At 50.3% G+C, this 13,970-nt stretch overlaps 1 protein-coding gene across 1 annotated transcript in view; it reads right to left on the reverse strand.

Moving 5' to 3' along the window:
- RBM19 (RNA binding motif protein 19) overlaps window positions 1-13,970 on the reverse strand; it is a 122,981-nt gene that overhangs the window by 75,872 nt on the left and 33,139 nt on the right. Inside the window, exons 17-21 of the mRNA XM_072802635.1 lie at window positions 11,744-11,913; window positions 9,630-9,690; window positions 6,941-7,020; window positions 4,349-4,404; window positions 1,302-1,418 (exon numbers count right to left, since the gene is read on the reverse strand). Coding sequence (XP_072658736.1) covers window positions 1,302-1,418; window positions 4,349-4,404; window positions 6,941-7,020; window positions 9,630-9,690; window positions 11,744-11,913 — 484 coding nt within the window. The remainder of the gene's footprint in view (window positions 1-1,301; window positions 1,419-4,348; window positions 4,405-6,940; window positions 7,021-9,629; window positions 9,691-11,743; window positions 11,914-13,970) is intronic.

Raw genomic sequence — 13,970 nt, forward strand, 5'->3', positions numbered from 1 at the left:
GAGTGACAGCGAGTTCTGAAGCAAATCCCACAAATGGGTCCCCCGGCTTTACACCAAATGAGAGCAAAGAAGTAGATGTCATAAAAGGCACTTCTTTCTGGTCTCCCGAATATAGGATTTATATTTTGCATCCACAGTTGACCAAATGAGTAAGATGCTAACTGATGATTCCAACAGGGACCTAGCTCTCCTGAACCTGTGGACCAGAGTGCTGTAGGTTCTGAGGGCCCCGACGATCTGTTCAGTTGGGGCTAATTCCCTCTGCCCTTGCGCTAGATGGTCTCTCTGCATCATGCCTGGGAAGGGCCTTGGCTTTAAACATCTTCCCGCGATGCCCCAATATAGAATGGCTAACCTAGGGCTGGTTCTAAGTGGTACCCAACTAATCAGAAATGTCCAACAATGTAATGTAGCAGCATGGGGGCAGCAAAATGGTGGCCCCTGGCCATAGGCAGACACTTTGTCCTATACCATGTTTGCTTTCAGAAAGTAAATTAGTTGCCAACTTATTCTTCTCCTTAAAATCAGGATTGCTAATTTTTCTTTTGAAACATGGGGAACCTGGTCTGATTAAATCTTCCTTTCTGCAGGGCCTTGCTGCCGGCCTTCCAGCTGGGTCTCCTCCCGGCCTGCTCTCCCAGGTCCCACCACCTGGAATGTGTGACCCTGTGCCAGCATCTGCTGATGGACTGCATTATTTATGCAGGTGATTCACCCTTCTTTCGAAATGGCCTTTCCATGAGAAGCAATGTAGACAGAGGCGCCCAATCTTCTGTTGGTCAGTAGAAGCCCCTGGGGAACTCTGATCAGAACAGCCATGTCGGAGCTCTACCCCTGACTAACAGAATCCACCTCTGTGGGGGTGGGACCTGAGCAAAGGTATGTTTATTAAAGTCCCCAATTGACTCAAAACTACCAAGAAAGTGGAGAACCATTGGCTTAAGCCAGGAGTGACCTGGGAGGAAGAATTTCAGGCAGATCATGGACAGAGCTGAGCTTCGGCCATGTGGGCTCCCACCTCATCCTGTTGTGGGTGGGGATGGAAAAGATCAGCCTCCCTTTCCTTTTGTCTCACCTCGGGAGGAAGAGGCCTGGCTGTTTTGAGACTTTTCTGCACAGTGCTCTGGAAAGCAGTGTGTGAGTTCAAGGGGGATAAATCAAAGGCAGCCAAATAATGACCTCTGAAAGACCACTGGGCCGGCTGCCAGCAGAGCCATCAAGGACCTGAAGCCACCTTCTCCAAGGCTCCAGCACGTTCCCCACCCACACGCCACCCCTTGGACCGAACCAGCGCTTCTCACCTGAAGAGCTCTTGGATCTCCCGTTTGTCAGCCTGGAAGGGGATGTTGCGCACCAGTATCTTCGAAGTTGTCTGCTTTCTGGGTACTTGTTTGTTCCGAGTGGATGTCAGGGCTGGCCTGGAAAGGGTTCAGGTTGTTATTCAGGGTATAGGCAGCTGTTGCCCTATATGGACTCCCTTGCCTGCACCACACTGCCCCCCACTCCCCCGCCCCCCACAAAGAGCAGATGCTCTGGTCTGTGCAGGTGAGGGATTCAAGGAGTTGGTGTGGATGAGGAAGATGTGAAATGTGAGGAAAGTGGTCTCCTTTGGATAACACAGAGCATAACCATCTTCTTCTCAAAACAGCATCTGGTTGGCCCACCTGCCCACCCTTGGGTCTCTCCTGCCTGTCATCTGAGAGACCCAGGGGCCAGCGGGGACTGGAGACAGGAAACCTGATGAGAGTGAGGCCAGTTCCTCACCATATCCAGTCTCCACTGTCCCTTTGTGGATGCAGCAAGACCCCAGATGGTCCAAAGGGCTTATCTGAACATTTCCACTGCTCACTGGAAGAACATTGTCCTGAGGCCCCAGAGCAGTTTCTAGCCATGGAGATGGGCTGGGGTTTAGAGAGGAAACTTATCCTGGGGCTCAGGGCTACCTCTAACACACTCCCACCTTACCTAAGTCCCTACATCAAAGTGGGGCAGGATTGTGAGCAGGGAGCTGAGATAATCGGGGTATGGATGCCAAGTTGGCCACATAGGATCTGAATGATCTTGGGCAAGTTAACTTGGCCTCTCTGGGCCTCTGTTTCCTCAACTGGGGAATGGCCCTAATAATAGTGCTGGTCTTGTCATACTGCTTGAGGACCTGTCAAACACTCTACATGGTACCCACCATGTGCTAAACGCTCAGTAAATGGCAGCAGTTGTCATAAAGATGATTGTTATGACTTGCTCCCTTCAGGTCTGCTCCACATCACTTCCTCAAAGACCTTCTCTAAGTTTTGCCACTAAAACAGCAACTCATCCCTGCCCGACTTTATTTTCCTTCCTAGAATTCATCACCACCTAACTGCATAATATGTATTTGTTTATATTTCCCTTTACTCTTTGTGCCCTAGGGCTATGCTGTCCAATACGGTAGCCACAAGCCACACATGGCCAGCTAAATCTAAATGAAAACAAAATTCAAAATTCAACTCTTCAACTGCTGGGAGAGCCAGCCTCCAAGATGGTCCCCTGTGATTTCTGCCTCATGGGATTCATGCCCTTGGGGAGTCCCCTCCCATGCTCCATTAGACAGGAGATCTGTGTGACCAATGGACGAGAGATGCCAACAGTGACTTCTGAGATGAGGTCGTAAAAGACACTGTCACCTCCTCCTTGCTCCCCCTTGGATCACTCACTCTGTGGGAAATGGGCTGGAAAAACCCTCATGCAATCCCAGGGAGAGGCACCCATGGTGGGGAACAGAGGCTTCCTACCAATAGCCATGGGAAGGCACCATCTTGGAAGTGGATCCTTTAGCCCCCAGGGAGACTTCAGATGAAACTGCAGCTTTGGCCCACATCCTCATAGCAACCTCTTGAGAGACCTGGAGACAGAAGTACCCAACTAAGCTGCTCCTGAGTTCCTGACCCAAAGAGAGTGGGATAATAAACGTTTGCTATTTTAAGCTAAGTTTGGGATATTCTGTTATGCGGCAACAGATAACTAATACACATTTCGAGTGTTCAAATGCCACACGTAGCAAGCGGCTGCCATACTGGACAGCACAGATGCAGAACATTAGAGAAGAATCCCACCACTGTAGAAGGTTCTACCAAATACACTACCCTAGAATGCGAGCACAAGGCAACTCCATTCCTGGCAATTGGGCAGAGTATGTAGAATACAGTGGGCTTTCTCTGATTTTTTGTTGAATAAAAGGATTACTAAATCAACATTGGCTGGACACTGGAAATCTGCAAGGTGACCTTAGTTTGACTCCCTACAGATAGGGCGTGGAAAAGAAGATCTCCACCACTGGCTGAGTGCTCACATGTAGGGCATGTGCCAGACGCTTCATGCAGCCACCCAAGGTCACGCAGTTCCTGGACTAGAACCCAAAGCTGTGGAGTCCCAGGCCTGGACTCAACTTCCACTGTACCATCACAGCTCAGGAACCCTTCCCATACCAGGCCTTCTTCTCCTGAAGGATGCTGACATGGCACAGACTGGGATGGGTGAACAATACCAGAGGTGGCATGGCACTAGATTCATGAGTTGCTTTGAAAACAGAGAGAGGGAAGAAAAAGCAGCGGCTCCAGAACAGTCACCAGCAGCTAATCTGCTCAACGACCACAACAAATGACCCCCCACCTGCTGAAAACTACCAAATAAATATCTTAAACCAGCCCTAGGACTGTTAGAAGCAATCACCTCATCACCTGAGGCAATTCGTGACAAGGACAATAATGCCTTACGCAGGGCACGTTTCGTGCCGGGCACTGTTCAAAGCACCTTGGGGGTTACTAGCTCATTTAGACATATAAGTGGGTAGAAGGGTAGCAGCAAAATGAAACTCTGGGGAAAAAACCCCCACTACTTCAGGAAACTGTTCACTGGGCAGAATAGGTCTGTCTCCATCACTAATGCCTACTGAATCTCTTTCAAAACAACTGGAGGCTGTCTCTGGGCTCTGTCATCCAGCTCCAGGAAAGAAAGGTCTATAAAGGCAGATGTTCAGGTTTTATCACTTCTCTGGTCCCTCCAAAGCCCCAGCAACAACTTGCAACTCTTTGTTGGGTTACGGATACCACCAAGATAAGCAGGATGATTCTCCCATTCTTGCTCCTCTGATTACAGTAACTGCATTAAACATTCACTCAAAAGGACTGGAGCAATCCCAGTTCATCACAGAAATGGGCCTTGGAGTTGGCAAAGAGGACACAAGCTTTGTGAGGGAGAGTCCCAGATGGTGAGGGTTTGGGTGGAGGGCACATTAAGGGACTGGGGCACCAGCACCAGAGCAGAAGGGACCACCCCAGATCAAAGCAAACATGGGGCACTGAAGACTTACTTGGTGGCTCGTTCCGAGATCCTCACTTCCAGTTTGTGGCTGTCCACAACGTGACCCTAAGAAATAAGACAACACAGCTTGTCATTCTGTCCTCCCAGAAATACGCACTTGCCCCCTTGCCATTCACCACTGCAGGCCTCCCTAGAGGGCCAGGGAAATTTCAGAGGGAAGATGTTCCCAGGCAGAGGGGCCAGCTGGAATCAAGGACAGAACAGCTTCTCCTGGAAATGGCTCATGCTGAGCCCAGGTAGCAGCTGGCGGTCACAGAGACCCAGCCTTCCAACATCCTCTCGAGCCATGTGTGGGCCTTGACCTTTACACCATTCGAGGGGCATAGAATTTTCCATAGTGTGTAAGGATGTGCAGGCAAAGGAAGCCCCTTCGGTCTGGCTTGCAGACAGAGTTCGGGTTAGACTGTATGGGCTTAAAAAATAAAAATTTCTAAACCACAGAGGACTTGCAAGGAAAGCCAGGCTCTCACGTGGGTCCCTTAAGGCAAAACTGGCATATTAGCAAAACTACCCTAAAAAATCCTTTAAATCTCCCATAAAATACACCACATGTAGATTCGTGTAAATAGTTCTTTGTGGAAATATGCACATATGTATGCACACAGGCAGGTACAGAACCTAACACTGTCCATGTGTGAGGTGGGGTTTTATTATAGAATCCAGCATCATGTGGCAGAGAATGAAGCACTAAACGTGCAGAGCTAAAATTCAGTTATGTGCCTTGATGGCATCTAATAACGAAGTGGCATTTCTGGCATCTCTTAAAAAAAAAAAAAAAAAAAAAAAAAACCCCCTAGAGATCTGGTATTGTTGTAATCTGCCTCCCCACGAGGCAATGACTGGGTGAAGCCAAGAAGTCGCTGCTCCTTTAGACAGGGCACAAGCACCTGGTTTTGTTCTGGGTGATGCCTGCCTCTTCACCCCTTACACTGCCTGCCCCCACTGGCCCCCATGGGCATGAGTCTACAAGCCCTGGTGGAGAACAGAGAGCCTTTCGAAGAGAGCAGAAGCCCCGAAGGGGTCCCCTCCCCATCATCCTACCCAAAACCAACTCAGCCCCTCATGAAGTTGCCTTGAGCCAAGGTCATCAAAATTCTACAAAAACATATTGGCTAAGGGCCGGGTTACATTTCCTATAGCCCTGAAGCCTTCCCCCTGCACAGGAAGCTCTGCTAGGATAGGGAGGTAGCCCTGTTTGGGCATCCTTTCCACACTGCAAACAGCCCAGCTGGGTCTGGCCCAGGCGCACCCCTCAAGAAGAGAATGAGGGCAGGGGTATGGTGTGCAGCCTGCCATGCCCTGGCTTGTAAACTTGGCCTGATTCAACTCTTATTTTACCTTCACATTGCTTGGCCTCATGCCAGGCAGACCACGTCCTCCTTAGTGCAGTACACACAGACACATGACATTCTGACTATGGCTTCAAAGGGCCCCTGGACCCCTTGGAGCCCTTCCAGAGACTTGGGTCTAGAAGCCTGTCCTAGAGGCCTGGTCATGAGCACTCTGGCTGCAGAACGAGGGAAAGGCAAGTGCTGGAGGGGAACAAGCGGATCTGCAGAGAGACAGAGAAGTGTGTGGGAGGGCACTGCTCCTTGTCCCTTACCACCCAACGCCTTCGGGATGTAGGGCACCAGGGCAAGACTGTTGAGGACACCATCTCGAGCACAGGCCTGGCTCACTTTGAGAAGGTGCAAATCCCAGGCTGTCTGGCTCCCTGCAGCCCCAATTCAGGTTCCCTCTTGCTACTGAGGGCCCCAGTCTGATCTTGCACTTCTGAAAAGGACATGTCCAGACACCTCGGAGTTTGGCTCCCTTGTCCCCACTGCCTCCACCCCTGCCCAGGCCAACACCCTTTCCTGCTTGGACGACTCAATGCTCTCTCACCTGCCTCCCTATGATCCACTCTCTGCAGAGCAGCTGCAGAGATTGTCCGGAAGCATAAACCAGTCCCTTCCCAGTGTGCTCCAAGCACTCTGCCAGAATCTCACTGCCTTATACTGCATTCTAGTCCTTAAATGGCCTACAAGATCCAGGTCTAGGTACCAACCACCCCACACCAACTCCTGCCTCTCAAACATACTAAGCTCACTCCTACCTTAGCAGCCCTGCCTCAGTCCCTTTGTACGTGCTGTTCCTCCCTCCTAGACTGCTCCCCCTTCAGATCTTTAGGTAGCTGACTCCTTCTTGTCAATTTTTACCTCCTCAAAGAGGCCTCCCCAGACCACACAATGCAAAGTAGCCCTCCCAACCCATCACAGTGCCTTCTTTATTTCCATCCAAGTGCTCCTCATGGCCTGGTCTTGTGTATTTATTCAGAGGTCTGCTCTGCCAGTCTCCTTGAGACGTGGCACAGAGATGGAGATTAATGAACACACTATAGTGATGACAGAGTGCTGAGAATGGGTCTCAATTTTTCTTAGGCTACAGTTCTCTCCTCCCTAGACAACTAGAGGAAGTGAAAGGTCCAGGAAAATATGGCCTAATCCGCATTCCTGTTCAAGTTCAGGAGTGCTGACAGGCAGCCCCCACCCCAGGCACCACCAAGTGCCTCCAGGGACCTCAGCCGAAATCCCCACCTTACCTGGAGCTGCTTGAGAGCCTTCTGGGCCTGCTCTGGCTTCCTGTATTCCACAAATCCAAATCCCATGGAAAGCAGCTCTCCTGAAGGAGGCAGAAATCACAGGGGTGAGGCAGGTGGACAGGAAAGTGAAGAAAGCATGAGCCCAAGTGCAAGGGTCTCAGCAGGCCCCTGGACGCCCACTCTTTTCTCTCTTCCTCACACCTCTCCTTCATTCCCAAAAAGATTTCCACTCCTGGCTCAACATGTATTACCAGTCATCTTGAAGAACCAGCCAACAAAGTTATATAGCTGTCACCTGAGGCCCAGTTGACTATTAATTAACAGATGATTGACATGATAATTAACTTCGTAATAGAATTCCACCTTTGGGAGGGAGAAGGAATGAACAGGGATGACCATCGCTATGACAAGCGACACAACGTCTACCTAGGCAGTCCTCCTCTTCCACACATTATGCGGAAAATGAATATATGCGTGAAAGCCAAATGCACCAAAGACTTACTCTTTACAGGTAACACTGGCCATCCAATTACAGCTGCTCCTGAATTTCAGATACCAAGTTCCGATGAGGAGGGGGGCTGCATTATGCAAACCTCTCTGGTTTGTATATATGTACAACTGTATAATTCAGGGGAGCAGGTATGGTAGAGGGCATTTGTCTGATTACGCCTTGACCTATGTCACAGAAGGTGACACACGCCTCCTCCCCTCCCTGCATATTACACAGATATACTTATTTTATTCTTTGTTTTTTTTTTCACAGTTGAACTCAGAAGACTGGCTCAAGTCTGATGGGTCCAAACGACAAGCAAGATTCATCACCTTTGACTTGCTCACTGGCCCCATCTTTGCATCGACTGTATTGTTCGTAAGACTCAAGCCCCAACCAAGTGGGCTTCTTGCTTGCATTTCCATTCACTATGGAAATGTGCTATATCAGATGAGGCCCCGAGGCAGTAAGGAAGTCCACGAACTGTCCAAATGTGACTCTCTCTGTGGGCCACAGAAGAGAGTCTATGACAGAACTGTCAGCAGCAGGCAGCGCCACCCTGTGACAACCCTGACCATTGGTTTCTTGAGCGGATGTTGGAAAGCTCTCCCTGGGAGAAGTCAAGATTAAAGGTGGTGGTGGGTGGTGTCTGCGTACACAGGACACTTAGAAAGCGTGTAAGACTGTGTGAAAGGCAGCTACGGAAAGTCTGGTTCATCACCCAATCATTGATGCTGTGCAGACCCACCACGCGTGAAGCGTGCTTTCCGTGACCTGCAGCAACCCTCCTAGGTATACAGGCTGTTTAGTCCCCTCCAACTCTGATGGAGGAGCCTGGTGGAGCAGGGCTCTCCAACACAAGCTCTTAAGAAAGAGAGCGCACGAGAGAGGTGCTCGCGACACTGAAAGATCAGGCAACTCTTTCTAAAGTACGCTGAAGAGCACTCCTGAGGGCTGGAGGCAGGCTCCATAGGTCTGGCGGCAGAGAGGGGCCCGGCAAGCCTGTAACCCACAGGGGCAGCCCCGGGCTGGGCAGCACCTCTGCCGGCCTGACTGGCTGCCTGGAAGTCAAGGGTCACCTCCTTTCCTGAAGCTCCTGCAACCAAGCCCTCAAATTGTTTCCTTGGTACTTAACTGCCTTTCTTATGTTCCCAAACTAGCCCTGTGGCTCCCAGAGAACAGGATGTTATAGTGCCCCCTAGATTTCTATGGTGACATCCTAATCCCCAGCATCTCAGAATGTGACCTTTGGAAAAAGGCTCTTTATAGAGGTGATCAAGTGAAAAGTGAGGTTGTTGGGGTTGGGCCCTGAGTCCATATGACTGGTGTTCTTTTAAGAAGGGGGACGGAGGGCATCTGAACACAGGACAGGCACAAGCCAAGAGAGCACCCCATGAGTGTGAAGACTACCATTCAGAAGTCAAGGAGACAGGCTGGGGCAGGCTCTTCACAGCCCACACAAGGAACCAATCTGCTAAAACCTTGATCTTGGACTTCTATGCTATGTGGAGATGCCTGTGCTGGGCTCCAGTCCCTTATCACCCAATGCTGTACCCACCAGCTTGTTTCTGTGCCAGGACACAGCTCTGGCTGACTCACGTGGCATCCCTGCAAATCCTGCCATGTGAAAGGGATGGGATGGAACAGCTGTGAAAGAGCAAGAACGTGTGGCCCGTCCATCATATGTAGGGAGCCAGGGCTGGAGAAGAGACAAGCAGGGGCCCAGGGCCTCATGATAATACCAGAGGCCAAACGGAGAGATGAGGGTGGCATCTGTAAGGTGACCCACAGGCCATGGAGATACATGGTTCATGGCTCAGTGGAATGTTCCAGAAGGTTCTATGTCTGGGTTGTTTCTCTCGGAAGGGAAGTGGGAAGGCCTGAGATGGGTCTCTTCCTGCTCTTCTCTAAGAAACTTCCAAAGCCCAGAGGTGCTAGGGGAAAAGCAAGGCTTCTGCTATGGTAGTGTCACTGTACACTGGTGGCACATCAAAAGTACTGCTCGAAGACCATGGGACAGTCCAAGGTGGCAGAGTCTAAACTCAGAAGAACCTGATGTGCATGGCTGCCTCTGAGGGGGACAGTGCTTCAGTCCAAGAGGGCCTTCAAAATCAGCAAGCAAAAGTTACCCCTACCCCTACCCAGAGCCACAGGTTCTTTTGGAATTATCCTTTCTGAAGGCAGTTTCCTAAGGAATACCTGCTTTGTTCTTCTTCTTGGAAATGGAGCAGCTCTTCACCATCCCTGCTTTGGAAAACACCTGGAAAGGAATGTCAACATGCATCAGCAGTATTTCTAGGCTAATCCTGCAACAAGTACAGGAGCATCTGGAAAGAAGCTGCGTATGTGACCACAGGCCCCAAGATGGAGGGAGTAACAGCAGAGTCGATACCCAGACTGTGCTTAAGATACAGACACTTGGGCAGCCCAGGTGGCTCAGTGGTTTAGCGCTGCCTTCAGCCATGGCATGATCCTGGAGTCCGGGGATGAGTCCCGCATCAGGCTTCCTGCATGGAGCCTTCTTCTCCCTCTGCCTCTCTCTCTCTCTCTCTCTGTCTCTCATAAATAAACAAAATCTTAAAAAAAAAAAAAAAAAAAAAAGATACAGACACTTAGGGACTCTCTCAATCTGAAGGTCTGACCCTTGGACTATCTCACTCGTCCTAAACAGATCTTTAAAACCACTCCATGGGAAGATTCTCCTAACATCCCTATTTTACAGGTGACAAGACCAAGGCACAGACGGGACAAAGGACTCGCCCAGGGTTGCATCGCTGGCCAGGAATGAGGCCGGGATCCACAGGCAGGCAGTCTGACCTTAACCCAGTGGCACCATGTGGTGGTAGGGGCCTGTGGGCTGGATGCTGTTCCTGCAGAGCTTTCAATGGGCTTATGGCCCTGGGACCGTAACCGGACATCCTGAAGCTCAGTCCTCACAGCTATGCAGGAGGCACCTGGACAACATCATCCTGGCCGTGCCTCCCAGCTCATGAGTCTGAAGCCTGGGTGCATCTTCCTGATGACATTCCCGTACCAGACCCAGGAGAGCCAGCACACTGGAAATGAACACCAGCTACAAGCTGCTTTCGCCTAGTCGAAGCAATCCGTCACAGCTAGGGCGTGCCTCTTTACAAAAGCAAACTCAAATTGAACCAAAACAGATTCAGGAAGCAGCCAATGATAAATCCAAGGGTGGGTCTCCAGCTGCTCCAGACAGTGAATCTTTGCCCTTAAGATACTGCTGTGTTGGCTGAGGTGCCCCTCTGCCATGGCCACTCTTCTGGTCTTGCAGGAGGATGGTCACATGACAGAGACTTAGCCAGATGGCCTCAGGGTGGAGGCTCTGACCTCTTGCCTCCCCAAAGAGGAGACACCTCAATCTCTCCCTCCAGTTGCAGGCTGACCTCCTTTCCACCTACCGAGCCACCACCTTCCTGCCTCTGGGATTCTGCAGACCCCCATTCTCCCTCTTGAATCCATCTGTGGGATTTTGGAACTCCAAAGAGTTTTTAGAAATCAATTAGTTCAATCCTTATGGCCATCTTGTTTTTTCAGAACCAATCCATGGCTGTCAGCCTGCTAATAATTGCTGATTTACGCATTAAAAAAAAAAAAAGTGTCAAACCCAGTTCATAGAAATGAAGAGTCTCCCTGTAGCAGTTCTCAGACCTGCGGGGGGAGCTTGCAGACCCTAATCTTTTGGAATTGGAGGCCCCATTTCCTTATCTCTGGCCAATTCCTTCCCAATATCCCCCAACCCCACTCAGTGTAGGTCCCGCTTGACATTTCCCAAATACCTACTTGGAGATGCCTATCTTTTTACCCTCTGCCCTCCCTCTACCAAGAATGCAAAACCTACACCCTATCCAGGGATTACAGGCAGCGCTGCCCCACACTCATTCTTGTGTCTTCTGTATGCTCTCATCAGGCCAGAAGGTTGTGCTAACATTTGCTTTTGGGTAGTTAACATCACAGAAACAATGGGAGGGGGGAGCTTTGTTTTCTGAATGTACAATGCTAACGAACGCAGACTACAGCTTTCACACTGCATGTGCCTCCCTAGCCGACCTGACACGTCCCCTTCCATGTCTGTGGCTGCCCCTCCCAGCCCCCAGGCTAGTCTGCCCACGACTCAAACCCCTGGGTGAGATGCCTACGGGACAGCCCAGCAGGGATGTCAAGTGGCTGGTGGCTGGTTGTGAAGCCCCGTATCAGCACGAACCAGATTTACAGGCAGAATGTGCACAGGCACCACATCAGGAGAGGGCCTTCCCCGCCCCACCACCCACCCTCCGTTCTTAACCATCACTCACTCCCTTTAGGGTCTCCTCCGTCGTGCTGAAGTTGAGATTTTTAATAAACAGAGTACACCCAGGGAGGCTCTCTTCCTCCTCTTCCTCTTCTTCCTCTTCTTCTTCCACTTTTGCTGGACAATCCTCAGCTCTTCCTTCTGCTGGCTTTTCACCTTCTGGGGTCTCATTGTCTGGCACAAGCCCCCCCCCCCAAAAAAAAATCCATTAAATGTCAAATCCATCAAAGTTCAGGGGCCTAAAGCACAGAACCTGCTAGACCAGAGAAGTGCCACCACTGTGCGGGCAACGTGGGGAAGGGGCACTGATTCCCAGCTGGTGCGGGGCTCTAGTCCCTCTCTGGGGGCAACAGGGGAAAATGGGGAAGGTACAAGGCTGTCCTGCCTCCAGCCTCTTTTAAAGAGAAAGAAATGTGAAAGACAGACCAGAAGTCTGAGCCTTGGACTAACCCACGCTAATCTGAACTTCAAAATAAATTACTGCATGAACTGTTTTATTGAACCACAAACTTCTGTAACATGTTACTTTTCTGCAAAAACAAGACTGAGTGAACTCTCAAATTAAAATGTGACTCAAAACTTTTGAAAAATTACCGAATGGGAGCAAAACTTAGAACATTCTAAATACCCCATGAACTTCAGGGATGTTATGTTCAATCAGAATTCCCAATATACATAACTTCAAGTAGCCATACATGTTAAGACCGTGCCTTATCTATACCCAACAACATAAATTCAGAGTTGTGCATGACAGTAAAAAATTAATAATAATAATAAAAAAACCCAGTAAATACTCATAAGAAGGACACTAGGACACATGCAGCACCACCAAAGGTTGGGATATGTGTTCATTAAATATGTTTCCAAAGAATGTGTAAGAACACAGAGCGACACTTAGGATATAAAAATCACAAGAAAAGTTAAGACATGAAACAATGAACAGCATGAGCCCAATCAGGTTCCATACAGTTTCTGAGAGATATGTGCAGGGAGCAAAAGCTGGAAGGGAACACTGAATGTGCTCCTGGGTGTTTCTGGAGAACAGGATTACAGAGCCTTCCTGCCACGGCTATTCAGAAGGAAAAGCATCTCAGGAAGAAGGAAGAGCAAACAGGAGATTGTGCATCAGCAGGCCAGTGTGCGTGGCTGTTACTCAAAGCCAGCCGTGGTGACTGCAGGTGACAGAAGCCTCGGAAAACTGTGCCTAGTATCTTGACCTCTTAGAAGTCCTGCTGTGACAAAATGCGTGCAGTTCAGGTCAACCTCCCCAAGTCACATAATCGGGGTCCAGGGTATCCTAACACCCCATACAAGCTTCTGAAGCTCCTCCACACCCTGGAGAAACTGAACCCCACCTTGGAGGCTCTACAAAGCGGTCATGAGACGGCACCCTTGCACCCGTGTGGTTCTGAGCGGGGGGGGCCTGTCCCTCTGCACGGATCCAAACCTGCCACATCCTGCCCGACACTGGCCGACACTGGCCCCTCGGAGGCAGCTCTGCGAGCCGGCTCTAGGCTGACAGACACAGCCCTCTCCTCCTGCACACCTGCACTCCAACAGTTCAGGCTTTCGGGGGTCCAAGCCCGCTCCCCACCCTCATGCCGAGTACTCTAACCGTCTCATGTCTGTCTCCCCTGCCCCTTCTGAGGCAAGCTTAATGCTTGCAAGTCCTAATTAAGCTTCAACCGCTTTGTCATAAAAAAAACCCTTTCAAGCCCCGATGGTGACGGGCGGCAGTGATAATGTTGTCTGTTTCACATCAGTTGAACAGACAGCCTTTGCCCCTCCTGCTCCCCTGGAGGTGAACCCAGAACCCAGACTCTCACTCCAGGACAAAAAGAAGAAATCAACACAAAGGCTCCTCCCCCACCCAAGAAACTCACACAATTTACCCAACAAGGGACTCCATGGTGTGGCCATTTGTACTCAATGTTCAAAGCAAAGCAGGGTGGACAAAGTATTGCTAATGATGGGGAAGCAAAGCTATGCAAAGTAGCTAAGACTTCGGGTTCTGAATGAGAGCTTCAATCGCACTGAACACCATGACCTTCAGCCAGGAATGACATTTCCACCCCACTGACTCCTTGCATTTGCCAATTCGGAGATGAAAGCAGGGGGGAGGGAAGGCTGATTAGACTCCCCTCTCCCCCCCCCACGCGCCAGGCACCAGGCTCCATGCCCCAGGTGGACTGTCTCATTAATGACCACGGTAGCCACATAACAAAAAGTGG

The sequence above is a fragment of the Canis lupus genome, chromosome 27 (assembly GCF_048164855.1).
Source record: "Canis lupus baileyi chromosome 27, mCanLup2.hap1, whole genome shotgun sequence".
Taxonomy (NCBI): domain Eukaryota; kingdom Metazoa; phylum Chordata; class Mammalia; order Carnivora; family Canidae; genus Canis; species Canis lupus.